General features: G+C 42.7%; 1 protein-coding gene across 1 annotated transcript in view; it reads left to right on the top strand.

The window, feature by feature from the left end:
* Window positions 1–11,645: 11,645 nt before the first annotated feature.
* LOC124723147 (hemicentin-1-like) overlaps window positions 11,646–20,349 on the top strand; it is a 754,903-nt gene continuing 746,199 nt past the window's right edge. The window contains exon 1 of the mRNA XM_047248337.1: window positions 11,646–12,308. Coding sequence (XP_047104293.1) covers window positions 12,208–12,308 — 101 coding nt within the window. The 5' untranslated portion in view covers window positions 11,646–12,207. The remainder of the gene's footprint in view (window positions 12,309–20,349) is intronic.

Here is a 20,349-nt window from a genome sequence, read left to right as displayed (position 1 = left end):
ATACCGCGGACCATTCAAAGTCCTTTCCAGAACAACTAGGGGGCCCACTCAAGACCAGAAAAATGCACTCAAGACCATAACAGAGAAACCATCGCCTTGAACTGCACCTTCTTGGCAAGCGGGATCGATCGATTCATGTGGTCTTCGCCATACACGATGCCTCCCCTTGGCATGGTGCGTTTGAAATTACGTTTCGTTCGACCATATCACGTTACGCCATTTTTCTGGTGTCCATCCCTGGTGATTGGCGACGAAAGCAAGTCTTTGAGTCTGATGACACTGGGTAAACAGTGGTTCCTGTGTGCGGCACCGGCTCCTAACCCCATGGAACCCCTGTCCCTACGGATTGTCCGCTGGGAGATGTGACTATCACATGCTGTGTTGAATTGAGCCGTGATTTTTTGCACTGTTGCCCTTCTGACACTATTGACGGTCCGTCTCAATGTCGCCTGTCACAGTCATTGAGGGTGGCTGGATGGCTGGTAGTTCCTCTGTTGTGGACTGTGACACCCTCATTCAACGATTCACAATACACCTTGGACAGAGTTGAACGTGTAAAGCCGAATTTCTGCTCCACTGAAGAAATTGGAATTCTCATCTGTCGTGCACCGACCACCATACCCCGTTCGAACGGGTCAGCTCACGATGACGTTGCGTATACACTAATCACTTGTACACCCACTTCTCAGAACGTTCCCTATACAACTGCAGCTGGCACAGGGGGCCTGTGGTGCGCACACAAGGCACCTGTGCCATCCGTGCCCCATTATCCCATGACACTTGCTAAATCAATGTAAGAACCCGGACACTACCCTCTGGGAAGTTACGATACTCTGGGTTTTCGAGGCGTTGTCGGAGAGTTGCTATTTCCTTGTCCACAGGGAGAGGTTGTCGGTTGCTTCCTGCAGACGTCAGAGCATCATGTCGCCGTCCATTCTGCGTGTGGTCACAGAGGCAGAGGTGTATAAGCATGTAAGGCCTGTTTTACCAGCTCGGTCTGAAGCAGGTCTGCCGTGTAGAGTGTGTACATCATCGTGCCGAGTTCAGACCTCTGAGGAACACGTGGGCGGGTAAGACGACGAGTACAGACGTTGTCGTGGGTTCTTACATCGAATCTCCTTCCTTGGAGGTAGCTCTGTAGCAGCTTCACATGTCATGTAAGGTATCGGCGACATAGCTCTTGGTGCTCCACCCTCCTCTGCAGTCATCTTAGTTTGTTTCCTGAGTACTTCATGCTTCTCTTTAATGGTAATGAGGTCCGGTTCCCAGATCTTGTTTAGAATGTAGCCGCAGTCAGGGATTTTCAGTTGGTCGTCGGTTCGTAGTAAACATAATACGAGCCTACTGTGTGTCGCGCCAGCTTTTGTAAAATGATTTAGACAAGATATCTGTTCGGTGGGAAGAGTGGCAATAGACCCTAAATAATGAAAAGTGTGATGTTATCCACGCGCCGGCCGCGGTGGCCGTGCTGTTCTGACGCTGCAGTCCGGAACCGCGGGACTGCTACGGTCGCAGGTTCGAAACCTGCCTCGGGCATGGTATGTGATGTTCAAATGGCTCTGAGCACTATGGGACTCAACTGCTGAGGTCATTAGTCCCCTAGAACTTAGAACTAGTTAAACCTAACTAACCTAAGGACATCACAATCATCCATGCCCGAGGCAGGATGCGAACCTGCGACCGTAGCGGTCTTGCGGTTCCAGACTGCAGCGCCTTTAACCGCACGGCCACTTCGGCCGGCTGTATGTGATGTCTTTAGGGTAGTTAGGGTTAAGTAGTTCTAAGTTCTAGGGGACTTATGACCTAAGATGTTGAGTCCCATAGTGCTCAGAGCCATTTGAACCATTTTTGTTATCCACGCGAGTTCAAATGGTTCAAATGGCTCTGAGCACTATGCGACTTAACTTCTGAGGTCTAATTAAACCTAACTAACCTAAGGACATCACACACATCCATGCCCGAGGCAGGATTCGAACCTGCGACCGTAGCGGTCACGCGGTTCCAGACTGAAGCGCCTTTAACCGCACGGCCACACCGGCCGGCCTATCCACGCGAGTACTGAAAGGAATCCGTTAAATTTCGGTTACACGATAAATCGCTCAAAACAACACCTACGGATTGTCCTTAAAACAAAAAATATGGTATGTACACATAGACAATGTTGTAGGAATGCAAACCAACAACTGCGTTTTATTAGCAGAATACTTAGAAGATGCAACAAATCCATTACAGAGACTTACTACATTACGCTTTTCAGCCCTCGGCTAGAGTATTTCTGTGCGGTATGGGATCCTTGTTGACGGAGAACATTGTAAAGGTTCAAAGAGGGCAGCTCGTTTTATACTATCCCCAAATATGAAAGTGTCTCGGATATGATACGCGACTTGGGGCGGCAATCATTCGTTGCGGCGAGCCCTGTTCACGAAATTTCAGTCACCAAATTTCTCTTCCGAATACGAAAACATTTTGTTGACTCAACATACGGAAAAATGATCAACGTAATAAAATACGATAAATATGAGCTTCTGTACGCTGCTCGTGAACGGGACTGTAGAGAAATAGTGTAAAAGTGGCTCGATGAAGTCTCTGTCAGTCACTAAAGTGTGAACTGCAGAGTGGTCATGGAGCTGCAGTTGTCATTTTGCGACTGGATTCAGGACTTCCTTGCAGATAAAACTCAACACGTTGCTCTTAAGAGAGCAAAGGTGACAAATGTTACAGTAATTTCAGGAGTACCCCACAAAGTGTGGTCAGACCTATAGTAGAATGAAATCCTACCTACCTACCTACCTACCCCCTTACTAGCCGTGAGTCGCACTTGGATACCTCAGTGATAGAACACTAGCTCGTGATTGGTGAAGGTCCCCTGGTTCGAGTCCCCACCTGACACACAGTTGTAATCTCCCAGGAAGTTTCAAATCAGCGCACATTCCGTTGCAGAATGAGAATTCATTCTGTTAAATAATCCCCTAGGCTATGGTTAAGCCATGTCTCTTCGGTATCCATAATTCGGGAAGTGCTCTGATGTTTGTTACAGTATATGTAAATGATCTAGTGGATAATTTCGAAAGCTCCATTAGGTTGTTCGCAGATGGAGTGGTTGTTTACATGAAATTATCAACGCCATCAGACGGCAGTGAATTGCAGGAAGGCTTGCAGTTATTGGTGCAGTGACTGGCAGCTGGTCTTTGCTGTAAATAAATGACGTACCGCAAATAAACAGGCAGAAATCCACTGCTGTACGATTACAGCATTGGTGACAAATCACTAGAAACAGGAACTACAGTCTAAATACCTAGAAATAATCATGCGGAGCGACCTACAGTGAAATGAGCACATATAGCAAATTGCAAGATAAGCAGACGCCAGACTCAGAATCGCAGGAAGAATCTTTACGGAAAGTAATTCATCCACGAAAGAAGTGGCGTACAAAAACTTGTTCGGCCGGTTCTTCAATATTGCTCATCAGTCTGGGATCTTTACCAGACTGAATTACTAGAACAGATAGGGAAGATACAACTAATAGCGACACGCTTCGCCAAGGGATCATTTTGTCGGCGCAAGAGCGTTAAAGAGATGCACAGCAAACCCCAGCGGCAGGTGTTACAAGAAAGGCGTTGAGCATCACGGAGAAATTTACTATTGATATCCCGAGAGAGTACGTCCCGGAAAGTGTCGATCAACGCATTACTTCCTCCCACACTTCTCGGCAAAATACTACAATGAGAAGATCCGAGAAATTGTTGCTAATGCGAGGTCATTCTTCCCATGCACCAATCGGGAATGAGATGGGGAAGGGGCAAAAGATAAAGGTACGTGTAGTAACCTGGACCACACACCCCCTAAGGTGGCTTGCGGAGTATAGATGGAGATGTTGGTATAAGTGTATTTGGATAGCTTCCTCTATGACACAGTCACAATGTTTGGATGTTTGTGCCAAAGTCATGGTGTTATCGAATTCCAAAGCGTGTAGTTCAAACAGAGCTCTGCAACTGCCAACTTGTTTGGTTTTAGTAACCAGGTGTGCTTGTGCCAAAGTTACCTAACGAACTGAGACGAAAACTGATAACGGTTTCACGACCAGATAGAGATGCAATCCCCGTGACGTTAGGCCAGTTTGACTCATTAAACTTCATGAATCGTTGTAATAGAGAATCACATTCGGAGTTCAGGAACGCTTAGGGGGAAAACAGCAAAACTGGAAGGACGGAAATCAAAAATTAAATACCGTTTGATATTGTTAGTTGGATTCGTCCAAACACCACATACAGTAACTGTACAGTCAATACGCATGTTATCTTACAAGAGTGTAGTTAGATTATATAGGCTACTTGGAGTTACACAGATGGACATGCGGTCAAATTCATATAGCGGTTATTGTTCTTAGATACATTGTGAGGTGAACTTGAACTTACATAGTCAGGCAGCGTTACCTTTTCTTGTTTGACAAATAGACCCCGGCTTCCAGAACTCCTGAAGATAAACATTGACTGTGAATATTCTGTCACAGACACAGTCCCTTTGACTGTTCAGAGACGTCACTAAACCCGCCCAAAGATGTAAACAACCATACATAGCAGCATCTATTAGACGGAGGGGGTCCGACAGCTGATCAGTTCGAGTTATTCCACCGGGAAGGAGGTACACAGTTCGTGTTGTCTGTAGTTCAACCATGCCTAGACAGTTAATACCATGGTTCGATCATGTCCGCATTGTTACTTTGTGCCAAGAAGGACTCTCAACAAGGGAAGTGTCCAGGTATCTCGGAGTGAACCAAAGCGATGTTGTTCAGACATGGAGGAGACACAGAGAGACAGGAACTGTAGATGACATGCCTCGCTCAGGCCGCCCAAGGGCTCCTACTGCAGTGGATGACCGCTAAATTATTTCACGTTTATTTCTAACTTTTGTTGTAGCATTTGTTGGTGTGTTTAATTATTCATGCTAAGTTCGTCCTGTTGGTGCAAATGAGGATAGTTTTCATTGAATAAACAGACATATATTTACAACCCTCACTATCAGTTTTTCTTTGAGTATGAGAAGATAGTTTTTCTTCTTTTCTTTGTGGTCACTAGTATTTTAACAGTGAACAGAAACTGCGAAGGGTTTTGGAATTTTTTGTGATATTCCCTTATGAGTTAACAAGTTCACCCCGGCTCCCCCCTCCCCTCTTCACCATATGATAAAGTGAGTCAATATGAGTCACTAAGAGTTGAATCTTGTCTGAAGTGTCTTTCTGATCTTTCATGTGTTAGTGATGTAAGTTTTTGAAGCATATGATTGCTTTGCAACAGAAAGGGTAAGGTTCTTTGTTTAGAGATGCTACTAAAGGTTTTCTAGAAGGCGGATTTTATTCGTTTTCGGAGATTAACATGTTTTCATCAGTGTATTTCTAATGATATTGTATAGTGCGTTTCGGTGTGTATACTTTATTGTCTTTGTAATTTGGTGTGGAACTTTGAATTTTGATTATCAACCGCTGACTCGTCCCCCCTCCCCCACTCTCTTCACTCATGTATGATTGTATGGTGCAGTGAAGTGAAGTGAATATTCTCTTTCGTATCAAATGTATTTGGTAAATATTTTGCGATTGATGGAATATAATGATTCTGAGCTATTTAGTGCATATTTTTGCAAATTTGTGGATTTTGAGTAAGTTGGAGACTGACGCTATAGGTGACACGTTTTGTCCTGAGAGGTGATGAGAAGGGGTTGCTTCCTGTTGCTACAGTGCAACACGCTCTATTCATGGTACTGTTGAGAAGAATGGGATATTTGTTTTGGTCTCTGAGTCGGACTCGTAAAATGATTCCAGTGATTTAGATTTTTTAGAGTTTGTTTTGTGGATAGTGAGAGTGCCCTATTCTGTTGTAGCTCAAGCTTCATGACTACACATGCTTCCTCTGTACATACTTATTTTTTTCTCTTTGAAATCAATATGCTGAGATCATAGTTGATGTTTATATTATTGTTAGAATTTAAGTGGCACATGAGCTCAAGCGCATAGATAACCACAAAGACCATACCTGAATTACGTGTTTGCTTACATTTGCTATAATAGGGCAGAACCCCTTCTCCTGACGGCGTGAGAGCGGTTTGTGGCACTATTATCTTGATACTATTTGATCAGTTTCAAATGGCTATGGGACTCAACTGCTGAGGTCATTAGTCCCCTAGAACTTAGAAGTAGTTAAACCTAACTAACCTAAGGACATCACAAACATTCATGCCCGAGGCAGGATTCGAACCTGCGACCGTAGCGGTCTTGCGGTTCCAGACTGTAGCGCCTTTAACCGCACGGCCACTTCGGCCGGCTATTTGATCAGGTCCCATACGTTTTATGTCGTTGAAGTTCTCTTACAAGCTTGTTTCAAATGCCACAGGACATAGCGTACACTTAATTTCGTTCATCATATTGGATGTTTCAGTTCCATTAGAAAAAAACAAAGTCGGTGTTGTTATTCGGTGTGTGTAAACTATAAAAATTACCTGCATACATCAGGAAATTCGCCATACTGTCCTCCAAAACTTGGCGAAAACCGCACCTCGATATATTTATTCATTCTGCATATACACTGAAGATCCAAAGAAACTAGTACACCTTTCTAATATCGTATAGGGCCGCCGCGAGCAGGCAGAAGTGCCGCAACACGACGTGGCATGGACAAGACTAATGTCTGAAGCAGTGCTGGAGGGAACTGACACCATGAATCCTGCAGGGTTGTCCATAAATCCGTAAGAGTACGGTGGTGTGGAGATCTCTTCTGTATAGGACGTTGCAAGGCATCCTAGTTATGCTCAATAATGTTCATATCTGAGGAGTTTGGTGACCAACGGAAGTGTTTCAGCTCAAAAGAGTGTCCCTCGAGCCACACTGTGGCAATTCTGGAGGTGTAGGCTGTCGCATTTGTCCTGCTGGAATTGCCGAAGTCTGTCGGAATGCACAATGGACATGAATGGATGCAGGTGATCAGACAGGATGCTCACGTACGTGTCACCTGTCGGAGTCGTATCTAGACGTATCAGGGGTCCCATATCACTCCAACTGCACACTTCCCACAGCATTACAGAACCTCCACCAGCTTGAACAGTCCCCTGTTGACATGCGGGGTCCATGGATTCATGAGTTTGTCTCCGTACCCGTACACGTCCATCTGCTAGATACAATTTGAAACGAAACTCGTCCGACCAGACAACATGTTTCCAGTCATCAACAGTCCAATGTCGGTGTTGATGGGCCCAGGCGAGGCGTAAAGCTTTGTGTCGTGCAGTCATCAACGGTACACGACTGGGCCTTCGGTTCCGAAAACCCATATCGATGATGTTTCGTTGAATGGTTCTCACGCTGACACCTGCTGATGGCCCAGCATTGAAATCTGTAGCAATTTGCGGAAGGGTTGCATTTCTGTCACGCTGGACGATTCTCTTTTGTCGTCGTCGGTCTCACTCTCACTGGGTCTTTTTCTGGCCTTAGCGATGTCGTAGATTTGATGTTTTACTGGATTCCTGATATTCACTGTACACTCGTGACATGGTCGTACTGGAAAATCCCCACTTCATTGCTACCTCGGAGATGCTGCGTCCCATCGCTCGTGCGCCGACTATAACACCACGTTCAAACTCACTTAAATCTTGATAACGTAATAGCAGCAGTAACCAACCCAACAACTGCGCCAGATACTTGTCGTCTTATATAGGCGTTGCCGACCGCAGCGCCATATTCTGCTTGTTCACCTTTGTTTCTGCGCGTATGCCTTCACGAAAGAGAAAAATCCTGTAATAGGCAATCATTCTAACACAGAAGGATCCGACTTCTCGTAGACGCTTATGTACAGAAGCAAAAATACTGTCGCTGCGAGAACAGCTCAGCTTGGCGTCGCTGTACAATTCTTCCCCCGCATTTAGTGAACCTGTACATGAGGGTCATATCGGCTACCTCTTTGACACTGAACTTACCCATGTAAGCTTGAGGGGTAAGTACAAAGTGGGCATCGGTGTTGTCAACAGCATGAACCGGTAGTGAATGGAACAAGCTTGTTTCCAAACTAGGCATTCTGAGCATACCGTCGACATGGGAACACAGATAAATGAGGAAAGAAATCAGATAAAATGCAAGTATTGGTTAACGAGCTGCTGGAAATGAAGGGTCACTTATACCAAAATACTCATAAAATAAGCCTGAACAGCTTCCGAAATTGTGTCGGTGGATTTCGGGTTCACTCTGTACATAATACTGTATGCTCGTAAAATTTGTGAGTGTTATGTTTGTATGACATATCATGGACCTATCCACTATAGTTCAAGTACTTCATGACAAACTCGTTACGCAGGCTAATGAATGAAATTATGTATGTGACGTGAATATATGATACAATGATTGTGTAAGTAAATAAAAGTGTCATACGTCGTCGTTGAAGATATAATACATCGTAAACGAATTTTCCAATATTCCCGTTTTCGTTCAGTTGGCATAATTGGCTCAGCGCACTTGCTGATATCGTGGTAATCACAAATTTTCAATTATTTACCATGAAAATGAAGTTGAAAGAATACCACATAATTCTAGGCTTGCACAGGATAGAGTAGTGTGGAGAGCCGCACCAAACCATCAGACCAAAACAACAGCAACAAGTGTAGTAACAAAGACCAACGCGAGATTATATTTGGAGCTCATTTTCTATGTAGTGGGCCGGCCGATGTGGCCTAGCGGTTCTAGGCGTTTCAGTCTGGAACCGCGCGACCGCTACAGTCGCAGGTTCGAATCCTCCATCGGGCATAGATGTGTGTGATGTCCTTAGGTTAGTTAGGTTTAAGTAGTTTAAGTCTAGGGGACTGATGACCTCAGATGTTAAGTCCCATAGTGCTCAGAGCCATTTGAACCATTTTTTTTCTACGTAGTGATGCCGGACTGCAGTATTTGTAGCAGGCCTGTTTTACCAGCTCGATCTGAGGCAGGTCTGCCGTGTAGAGTGTGTGATGTTCCCGTTTCTTCTCCTCCCTCGTTCTAACAAGGTGTGTATTCCACATAACAAGAAAATAACGAAATCCCTCGTATCTGGAGCGTCGGAAATCTTTGAGGCTGTTGCTCTCGGACGATGTTTTTGTCTGTAGGAAAGTTGCAACGCCAGACGACTGTCACAAAGTGCAAGAAACCTGCAGAGTACCGACGATTGGTGCAATGGATGGCAGCTGTCAATCACTCTCCAAAACAAACCTTCAAAGGCGTTTTTCATGAGTAACTTGGAAACCGTGGCCTCCAACGAAAATGTAGCCTCTACCAAACTTAAATAGATTGAATTTCCTACAGAAACGTCCTGTTCATTTTTTCTATAGGACTAATAGTTTGTGCGTAGCGAGTGAGAGAATATGACAGCTACGGATCTACGATGTTTCCGAACCGGGCAAAAACATGATATTAAACATATGTTCATTTTTTTGGGCGCATCTATCTGAAGAGTTTGATATATAAAACACACGTTCTAGGAAATGTAAGACATGGTATTTGGTCTTAAGTATGCCAAAGGGCATGTGTATTTCCCTCTGTGGAATTCAAATGCGTATATTTTGTAATGGAAGCCATCAAACCTACATTCAGGACAGTGGACAGTAAAATGACCTGTGGTGCCTCTTTTACTCCCAGTCGGCCGGTTTAACATCCTACCCCCTTTAGAAAAAAAAAGCAGTTAATACTTTGGGGGGGGGAGGGGATTATTTGTGACTGGGAGAAAGGGAACTCTTCAGAAAACTTGCACTCTTTGTTACCTATTAGCTGAGAACTTCCTCTTTTGTGCGACATAAAATTAAATATAAGAAACATAAAACCAGTGAAGACAAGAGACAAGCAAGACAGTACGGTATACATTTCTTCAGTCCTCAGATCCCAGCATTTTTTCCTCCCTAATCTTGCTACAGCCTTACATGACGTGCTTTCCTTTCTGCGAAAGAACCTATCACCCTTCAAAGTTCGTCAAACGTTTTGCTACATGAAAAATAAAAATGTCGCTGTCTAATACTGAAAAAGCTGTTAATGCGCATAGTACCAAAGACTGGTGTGGCTTCTGGATTTGATTACATCTATTTTGTCACTGTCTGCTAGATAAAACGAGATAGGCCTTTCTAATATTGCAGCAATTGTAACGCGCACCAAAGAGACTTTTGGCACAAACTGTCGTTTTTATGTACGTCATTCACATAAATAACACGAAAAAATATACTCTGTAAGTACCAGTATAAAAATTCCTATTAGACCTACTACAGTCAAAAAGCTCTTTGTTCGGAAATAATTTCACATTTCATTCATATGCTCCAGTTTCTCAAGCATGAGATCGAAAAGTAGTAGTACGAAATTTGTATATTAATTTGTAATCGTCATATTCTTCCATATAATTTGTGTGATGTCCTCGTTTCTTCTCCTTCCTCGTTCTAATAAACAATCTTGTAATCACTAATTCTATAATTATTCCTGCCATAGTCAAAGCTTATTCTCCGGCTAACTTCACTAACCCTACCAGAATCATCGGTTTAGTTATCCCGTGTTTAGTCTCCGATTAGATGTTCCGCGCTATTCCGAGAACAGAACTTAAACGGCTGCTAACGGCTGTACAACTAGCACTCAATAGTGTAGCGATCTGCCAAAAATTTTGTCAAAATTTCATTTTCTTGGATACACCGAGACGATAATATGTATTCTTGTCTGTTATTCCTGTTAGTAGTTTATTTACACTCTGGTGGCCTGGATCCATGGATTTCGCTAATAATTATAACAACGCTAATCATTCACCCACCTAATCAACCACATAAACAAACAGCGATTTGCGTTCACCCGTTCGTATTTATTCGGCTCGGCTCGTGTAGCCCTATGCGGTTTTGTCTGCGGGAAATTTATTTTTTAGTTTTTTATCTCTGGATGCAACAGGGATTCCCCTAGCAGAGACATCACGTACGCTACGCACGCATTCAAAAATCAACTTATGATTCGTTCAGAAATCAACTTATAATGTGTTCAAAAATGTTCAAAAACCAACAGGGATGCGTTTCAAAATCATATGAATAATCGATACACCAACGTGCGCTGGATGCTAGGTGCTTTGTCAAACAAGGATTTTTCTTCAAGAATATGAATTTGACGCCCCCCTGGAACTGCCACCCGGGGCAGATTCCCTGATTTGCCCCTCTCCCCCCCCACCCCCCCCCCCCCCCTTAGTTCGGGTCTGGAATATGAAAATCTGAAAATCCCACGCATGGTTTTTGAAGGCGTTGCGGGTTGCTTAAAAACCCATAGGTAGGGACAGCTGAATCACCCTGTATGGTTCTAAAGATGGACCAACACGGTATTAATCAGGCCTGTCTGTATCAATGTCTATGGAAGACCACTTCTATCTTCCCTGTCCTGATTTTCTGAGCCTCCCCGCCACGGGCGTTAGACATATTCAAATTTATTGACCGTACATTTTTTGTTGGTACTTGGAAAAGGGCCGTGGGAAAATTGGCTAGGCGCGCTGTGCCGCTTTGTTGTGCTTGGCGCGTTTTGCAGTGCACGGCGCGACGTTTTTTTACGGCGCCGTGGTGACCCCGTGGTGGGGGCAATGCTGCCGGCGCGCCTGCTTTCGCGGCTGGAGCCCGTCAGTGCACGCAGACATGTCGCCGCGGGCGCTACTGCTGCTGCCGCTGCTGTGCCTCGCGTTGGGGCTCGCGCAAGAGCCGCAACCGCCCGAAGAGGGCTTCCTACCCGCCACAGAGCCGCCCGGCTGCGACGCCAGCGTAGGCTGCCTCGGCACCGATGACGAACAGGGCTACACGACGGAGACCGACCAGGAAGCTGCCACAACCGTTGTGGAACACCCACACAACGACTCGTCACTGCCAGGGTGGACCGACACAGCCGCTCCACAGATCGACAGCGGGGACCACGACTGCTCCGAAAACCCAAATGGCACCGAATCGTCCCACTGTGGCCCTCTGGTACCACAACAGCTTCAGCTGACGGAAACAACAGGCCAGACACTTGAGCCCACAGTTACCGCCTCTGTACTAGAAACTACTACTCAGCACACAGTCAGCTCTCGCGGAAATGAATCCACCGAGCGAAACGCTAGCACAGAGGAAATCTATAGCGAAACCACGACGACCGAACTAAACGTTGCTGCCGTAATTCCTGAGGAAGGGCCGTGGGAGTTGGGAGATGGTGTGGACGGTGGCACCCAAGTGATGAGCGACGACGCCAACTACGGGAAAGAAGGCTTGCCCCTGCCACCCTACTTCGCTGGGGGTGATGCCGCGTCTGGAGACCACGACCGAGATCCTACCAGGTAATCTCCTCGTTCAACTAATGGCTCTGACATGGCCTGCTTCGTAGCTTTAGTTCCGCTTTGGGTATGGGTGTTATGTTTCCAGTATACCATTACTGAGAGCCAGTGTGTACCAATACAGACACATTCACTGAAAAAGGAGACCAAAATATTTGCTCGTGTTATAACAGTTTCCTGTTAAATGGTACACGCGAAAACAGCTTTTTTTATCTCGAAGAATTACGTTGTAGTAATTCCATTTCCTCCTAAAATTTACTATCCGTACCAGTAGGTACACCTCTCACTTAAGTTCTTCCATTTTTTTCATGACCAGTTTCATCACAAATACTGCATCAACTGTCGATCTTCCTCAACGGAAACCCATTTGTTCTTCACTTACTTAATAAAATCTAGTATATTACTTTTAGGATCCTGAAATGCGGATTGAAAATAATAACAGTGTGTTTATTAAGTAAAGAACAAATGGGTGAAAATTTCTTCTAAACAAAATAGTCTGAGACTACAATATGGACTACATCTACAAAGGAAACTAAAATATCGGCTTTTGTAGTAAGGAACCACGTAAGGACGAAAACAGTTGTGGACAGTACAGTTGTAGAACAGGTCACTCATTTCAGTTATCTGGGATGTGGAACCAAAAGATATGTGGAACAAGAAACGGGTTAAACAAGACACAAAAAATAACGCGAATAAAGTTTTATAAGTAATCGACGTTCTCACACTGTTCTAACCAAGTAAGTCGTCGGTTACTCACAAGTGACGAGAAAGTAACAACCAGGCAACTGAAATGCGACTTCTTAGGGCTGTGAAGGCCAGTACCAGAGTAGACAGATTAAGAAACGTATTTAACGTAAGAAACAAAGTACAAGACAAGAGAAGAAATTGGAGAAAACATCTCGACAGGCAGAATACTTTACCCCATAAGAAATTACTATCTGGTAGGCCAAAGAAAATTTCGAAGGTCAAAGAAGTCTAGAAAGGCTAAGGAAGCAATGGACACTGTAAAAGACAAAGACGTGCAGAAAAAGAAGACGCAGTACATACTGTACATTAAAAGTTTATATACAGTAAATTAATGTTTCTTCGTGGAGAAAATCTAATACTAATTTTTTTAATATCTTTTTCAGCATCAAATATTTGACAAATGTTTTTCTTGTAGCCCATTGGTTTTCCATTTAGTCATTCGAATCACTATCTAAATACGTATCTGCGCATACCTATCACGACGTTCCCAATTTCTGATGTTGTGGTTACAGGACCTGTAATGTTGATTTTACTGACAATTTCGTCGTCATCATCTACATCGCTGCGATGTTTTGATCTCTGAACGATCGCCAAAATGTCTCCGATTATCATAATTGGAGCTATATACAGATCTTCATCTACTGCAACAAATTCATCTGGAGATACTACAGGACAGTAAAATACTGTGGAGTCTTCCATGACTTTGATACAAAATTTTCTGGTTTCAGTAAACCTATCACTGAATCCGAAAAATGATGGCAGTGCTCTGACAATGGCAGCACACAAAGAAAAGTAGCAATCATTGTCTTTCTTCGTTCAACAAAAAATATAAATCAATAAATTTGGGTTACGTTGCAAATGCAGAAAGAACGTATGTATGATCGTCCGAGACCTATGCGTCTTAAACTATTTTTATTTCTTGTTACAGAACAAAAATGTATGATATCGCATAGCGTTTCGTTAGGAACGCAGAATTATTTCGTGTTAGCCGATTTTTCGTTTTGAGCGTTTTCATGTTACACGTGCTTCACTGTAACTAGAAATAACAGAAAAAAGTATATATGCAGGGTGTTTCTGGAGGACTCGTAAATATTTTTGTAGGTGATACGTGGTGGTAGAGACTAATTCGAATAAAACATTTCATATAAAACAAGTGTCCAGTTTTTATTGGTTATAGAGATACGGTTATTAGGATGTAATCCAAACAAATACTCTCAGAAGGTGCTAAGCAAAAGCAGATGATTAAGTTCAGAGTTGATTTTCATAAACTCCAACTCATACTTTCATGTACTTTCGGAGTTTCTTGACGACACCGAGTGTAGCTTTTAAGAGTTCATCTTTGTGTCCTTTTATTTGGGCAGCATTATTCAAGATCCGAACGCTCAGTTCATCTTTTGTGTTTAACTTTTAATATTTTTCATATTGCAACTCAACAATGTTTTACAGAATAATTTTCTGGGATAACTCATCACTTAGAAAGAATGTATTGATTGAACAAAAGCGAGCAGTTCACAAATGGATGTCATGTAGGTAGCTTTTCAAGGAGCTGGGGATTTTAACAGCACTATCAAATACATACATTTGCTAATGAAATTCGTGATAAATAATCGTTCCCAATATGAGAAGAACAGTGATACTCATACCTACAACCCTAGAGGGAAAGATGACCTTTACTACCCATTGCTAAACCTGTCAGGGACTCAGAAAGAAGTGTAATATTCAGCAGCAAAAATGTTGCTCATTTGCCCAAAAACATCAAATGTCTGACAGGCAATTAAGCAAAATTGTCCTGGGCGATTCCTGCTATTCCATGCACGAATTTCTATTGAAAAACTGGTGCCCTGTAAACAAAACTATTTCTTAGATGTTGTTGCGTGAGTAGGACTAAAAACAATGTGTTCATTAACACTAAATTTGTATACATATCCTGTAAATTGACTCTATCCATATCATTTCGATAAACGAATTTATCAGATGATCTAGGGAACATGTACTTAATTAACTGCCATGGTTCTATTAGACATAGTACGCATTTGTCTTCTTCCAACCATTAAAGGAAAATTATGGTACACGGTCAAGATTCCGCAACATGCTACAGATTGGCATTTCTCACATAAACAAATTATTGCCAGAGGAGAAATGACAGAATAGTGGCGGATAAAATCCTTGGTCCGACTGAGAACTGAATTTAAGACGTTAGATATTGTTGTTCGTAATTTACCCTTATATCCACTGGCGGGGAAAACTTAAGGACGAAAGTAATATTCGCATGATATTTCACTGCCAAGTAACATAGCTCGATGAAACTTGAACCATACATAGAAATAACTGTTACAGCGTAATAGAAAATGTAACTGAAGGAAATACGCAATGAGACAAAGAGAAGTGTCACTTTTATTCGAAGACAGGAATTACACTGAAGTCACCGCGATTTCTCATGCTACCCTGGAATCACAAAAGATGGGACATAGTTTTAATAGGGTGTGTATCACCACGGACAGCAGTGCATGCTCTGTAACGTGCTCCCATACTGGTCAGAAGGTTGGTGATAAGTTCTTGTGCTAGGAGTTTCCATTCCTCCACCAACGCGGTTGACAACATCTGGATGGGGCGTGTGCACGTGCTGTAATACGCCCCCACAAAGCGTCCCATGCGTGCTCGGTAGCATTTGAGTCGAGGGAATGGGCAGGCCAGTCCATCCACCGATTATCCTCTCGTTCAAAGAGCTACTCCACCCGTGCAGTTCGATGCGGTCGTGCACTGCCATCCACAAAAATAAATTCAGGGCCGAATGCAAACCCGTAAAGTTGCTGGGCGCTTTACATAGCCCCATATGGCGAGGGGTGTGTACACGTAATGCACGAAGGATCATTATGGAGCGTGATCGTTTTGGTGGTCCCGGTATTATGATGTGGCTAGCCATAATGTCGCATGAACATAATGGCCTCCAAATCTTTGAACACGGTATAATCACCGATCAACGTTATTGTGACACTGTACTTCTTCCCCATGAGAGTCTTTTCAGGGTTGCATTCGACCTCGACTTCATTTTTATCGATGACAATGCGCGACCGCTTTGAACTATGCGGGTGTAGGACCTCTTGGAACAAGGGGATATTCGGCTAATATACTTGCAGACCCGTTCCCCCGATTTAAATCTCATCAGGCACTTGTGGAATGCTTGAACAGACTTACTATAGTACGTCCACACACTCACCGACCATCCTGCAGTTGTCAGTCGCTCTAGTGGAGGAATCAGGGCCTTATTTTATAACTTTCGGTACTCACATAATCCTTCAAAATTTTCCACACAGTTTCGAAGGGATGTTGCTCCGCAGTGTTTTACGACGGGAGGTTTCCTCTGCTGATCCCTGCCGATTGTCAGCCAAGTTATCACATATGACAGTGGGTCGAATTCCGAAAAAGGAGGTCCAGGCAATTAATGAACATTATATCAGACACATGATCCACCAAATAAGGCATTTCTTAAAGGTGTTACAATCTGATTCATGGAGCTAAATGAGCGGTTACACTCAGCTGTTGATATAACAATGATGTGTGAAGCAGAAAGCAATGGTAGTAGATCACGAGGCTTCCTTCCAATATTTCTATATTTTTTGTACTCCTTGAAAGCGTTTGAAGTTTTCCTGTTATCTGAGATTCTAAATTGTTTTTCCATGCATTGTCTCTACCTTCTCGGGCCATTCAGGTGGATTTAATACTGTTAGATAACAGAGAAGATCATTATAGCTACTACTACAGAATGTTTCAAGATGAATACAAAGGTTTTAAAGATTTGTAGAATTTATTACATTCAGCTTATAGTTATAAACAGCACATCAAATGAAAGAGCTGTTCAGACCTGTGGGCAAAGGGAAGAGTATGGAACACCCAAGAGTGAATGAAGAACGTGATCACACGTAGTCCCAAGAAATCATTTCGGAAGGCTAGCCATGAAATAGCAAATCCAATGTCGTCTGTGTGGAGACTTTTAAAGACGCGCTTACAACTTTGTCCTTATAGTTTGCAGTTGTTAAAACTCTAAAGCCTTCAGATTACGGTTTATGCACCGACTGCCGCAAACGAAATGACGGTGAACATTTGCTGGATCGCGTCGCCTTCAATGATGACTCGACATTTCACCTACGTGGAAATGTGAACACACATAATGTGCACATCTGGTGGTCAGCAAATCCCCACGAGATAGTGCAACTGCGACGAGACTCCCCTAAACTGATTTTTTTGAGCCGTATCCCGGAGGAAAGTTTATGAGCCTTTCTTTTTCGGGGAAGCAACTGTAATCGGTGCTTCTTTTCATGATGCGTTATAACTATGGTTCTTTCCTCAGTTGGAAGGAGCTGAACCACAGAACTTCTGGCAGTAAGATGGGCGCCGCCTCACTGGCATAACTCAGTACGCAAGTAGTTAAACGATGTGCCCAGTCGCTGGATTGGCTGCAAGGCGGCGGATGACATTGCTTGTTTTGTATGGCCTCCACGTTTACACCCAACTTGATGCCATACGATTTTTACGTTTGGGGTTTCATAAAGCATCATGTCTATGAGTCTCTGCAACCAGCTGATTTATACCCGACTTATGAACAGGATTTTTGCAACAATAACACCAGACACTCAAATCAAGGTTTGGGGAGAACTCCCCTATCGACTCGATATGTGGCGAATGGTGCTCACATTGAACACTTGTAAGAAATACTGTTTGAGTTGCTCTTTCATTTGATGTTTTATTTGTAATTTCAGGTTGACTGTAATAAATGCTACAAAGCCTGAAAATCAGTATACTGAATTTGAAACACCCTGTATTATACAAATTTTGGAATCATTCCAATGTAAGAAAACTAAGTAATTAACAATCTTCATTCTAAATTGGCAACAGGACTTCCGTAAAACTGTCCTACATGAATCATTCTTATTTTATTGGATCCTGACAGAGACACGGATTTGAATTTACTTAATTTAGTCATACCGTTAGCTACTTTGTCATAATGGCCAGGTTTTGCAGCAATGGCTGTAATACTCTAGCAGTTCTTTTTATCAGTTTATGTGCTGCTGGCAGCGTCATTTTCTTCTTTTGAAGAGCACAAAGCACATCCTAAATATTTCCGTAAGCTAGAATATCTGATTTATCTCTTCTAGCATCTTTCTCAGCCATGCCCAAATGGGAATATAAATTCTCAAAGTTTTCTCGTATAACTTGCAGAGTTCTTTTAATCGATGAAACCCACCGAACTGTGAAAGCGTTACCAATATAGAACATTCGTTTCCCCAAAGCTTTGGCACAGGTTTTTGAGTCTCTTGGTTCTTGGGAGACTGATTGTATAGACCATACAGTTTTTCTACAAATGTCTGAGAGTAATTTAATCCACGGATTTCTATGATGGAATCGTTAACAGCTAACTCTAGTCTATGGTTGCTGCAGTGTCAGATTATGATAGAGGGCAATAAATTTTTAGGTTGTGCCCCTATACCACTATTTCTGCCTATCACTGTTGAGGCATCTTAACATGAAAAACATACAAGTTTTTTTCAGAAGAACAACAGTAATACTACAAGCTAGTTCAGTCACATCTAAAAACATAGTTTGCTAACTGTCAGTGTCCTCCATAGGAAATTTAAAACACACAACTTGTATCTGCTTTTTGCTTAGTGTGATAGATTCATCTATAAATATACCCATTATCTGTTTGTTTTCTACAGTATATTTCACGAGCCTTTCACGGATACTTTTATGGATATGAGATGTGATCACTGAAACAGAAATTCTCGTCAAGGATTCTTCCCACTGTTAGGAGCTTGGAGATGTATATCAACTGGCGTATAAGTATATAAGGTCTCTGGTATTTTGAAATTTTGCAAGCTGTTCTAAAAATACGAGCAGGCATTTCAACTTCTTTTTATTGCACTGTTATAAATCCTTGTCCTAAGTATTGCTTTTCACCTAATTCCACTTCTTCTGACCCAGATATGTTTGATTTACTTAATTTATGTTCATGAATTTTTTCCCTCCAACTCTGTTTTGAGCTCTTTTATCACTCCCATAGAAATTTATTTTTCCATGCACCCATTCCTCTGAAATGTGAAGTCCCTGGGGCTTTTTAGGAATAAAACTTGCTTGTGAACATATCTTAAATCCTAAGTTAACTTTATTAATAATTATCGATGCATTCTCATCTCTAAAATAATTCCACTGAGCTGAGGTCCAGCAGCAAGGCAGAAGAGTGGTATCATTGACTGAATCCGTTACACAGTGTATTGTAGAGCCTTCTCTACTGCGACGGGTCTGTCCACTTGCACTTTCGGCACTATCACTAACTTCACTCGAAATTTTTGCAATATTACTTTCACCTTCACCGGTTTCGCCACAATTATTTTGTCATTACCGCATTAGTAAACTCATTTTGCATAATGATCAGATACATAACATCTGATTCCCAACAAGTCACAGTACCTACTGCTACTGCAATCGAGATCGTGCTCCAAATGCAATCAAACTCTAGATGCAACGAGTCTTGTTAACATAAAATACAGTATAACGTCAGACAAACTAACTCATTGCTGAAGGACGTTTTTCTTTGTAATCCTTCGTATCGTGCAGCAATATTATCATCTCACCCATTATTAGGTATATCGTATGAGATTATTTTCTATTGCCTGACCAATTCAATAAATTTATAGAATTTATAAACAACTACAGGATTGGTATTTTACGAGCCGGTCAACACCGCTATAAATCTGCCGGTTTTAGGACTTCCGGTACTCCATTCGGGCAATTCTGTAACTATCGGTACTGAATGATGGTGACTATCCAACTAAAGCCCTGGGAGGAATAGTACGCCCTACCATGAGAACAACTTACCAACCTTGTAGCGACCATGGGAACACCTTGCATAGCATGCATTCCCGTCTGTGGTGATCTCTCTTCCTATAAAGGGTCATGTCCTGCTTTTTCTAATATGCGGGGGACCATCATAAATGGCGGTGACTTCAGTGTAATTATCGTCTCTTTGTGTATTTCTTTTAGTTATTTCCTGTACTGTACTGTAGCAGTTCTTTCTATGTATTGTCCAAGTTTCAGTGAGTTACGTTATTTGGCAGTGACACATCATGTGAAAGTTACTTTCGTCCTTAAGTATTGCACACTTATATATAGTGTTCAAAACCGCTATGTAATTTGGAACTGGCCACTAAATGTCACGAGAGGCGGACCAACCATCAAAAAAGGAGGCGAGGAGTATTGTATAATCATAGAGAAGAGGTAACTGCAGAATGGGTCGGACAGG

The sequence above is a fragment of the Schistocerca piceifrons genome, chromosome X (genome assembly GCF_021461385.2).
Source record: "Schistocerca piceifrons isolate TAMUIC-IGC-003096 chromosome X, iqSchPice1.1, whole genome shotgun sequence".
NCBI classification, from domain to species: Eukaryota; Metazoa; Arthropoda; class Insecta; order Orthoptera; family Acrididae; genus Schistocerca; species Schistocerca piceifrons.
This window is presented reverse-complemented; position numbering and strand designations above follow the sequence as displayed.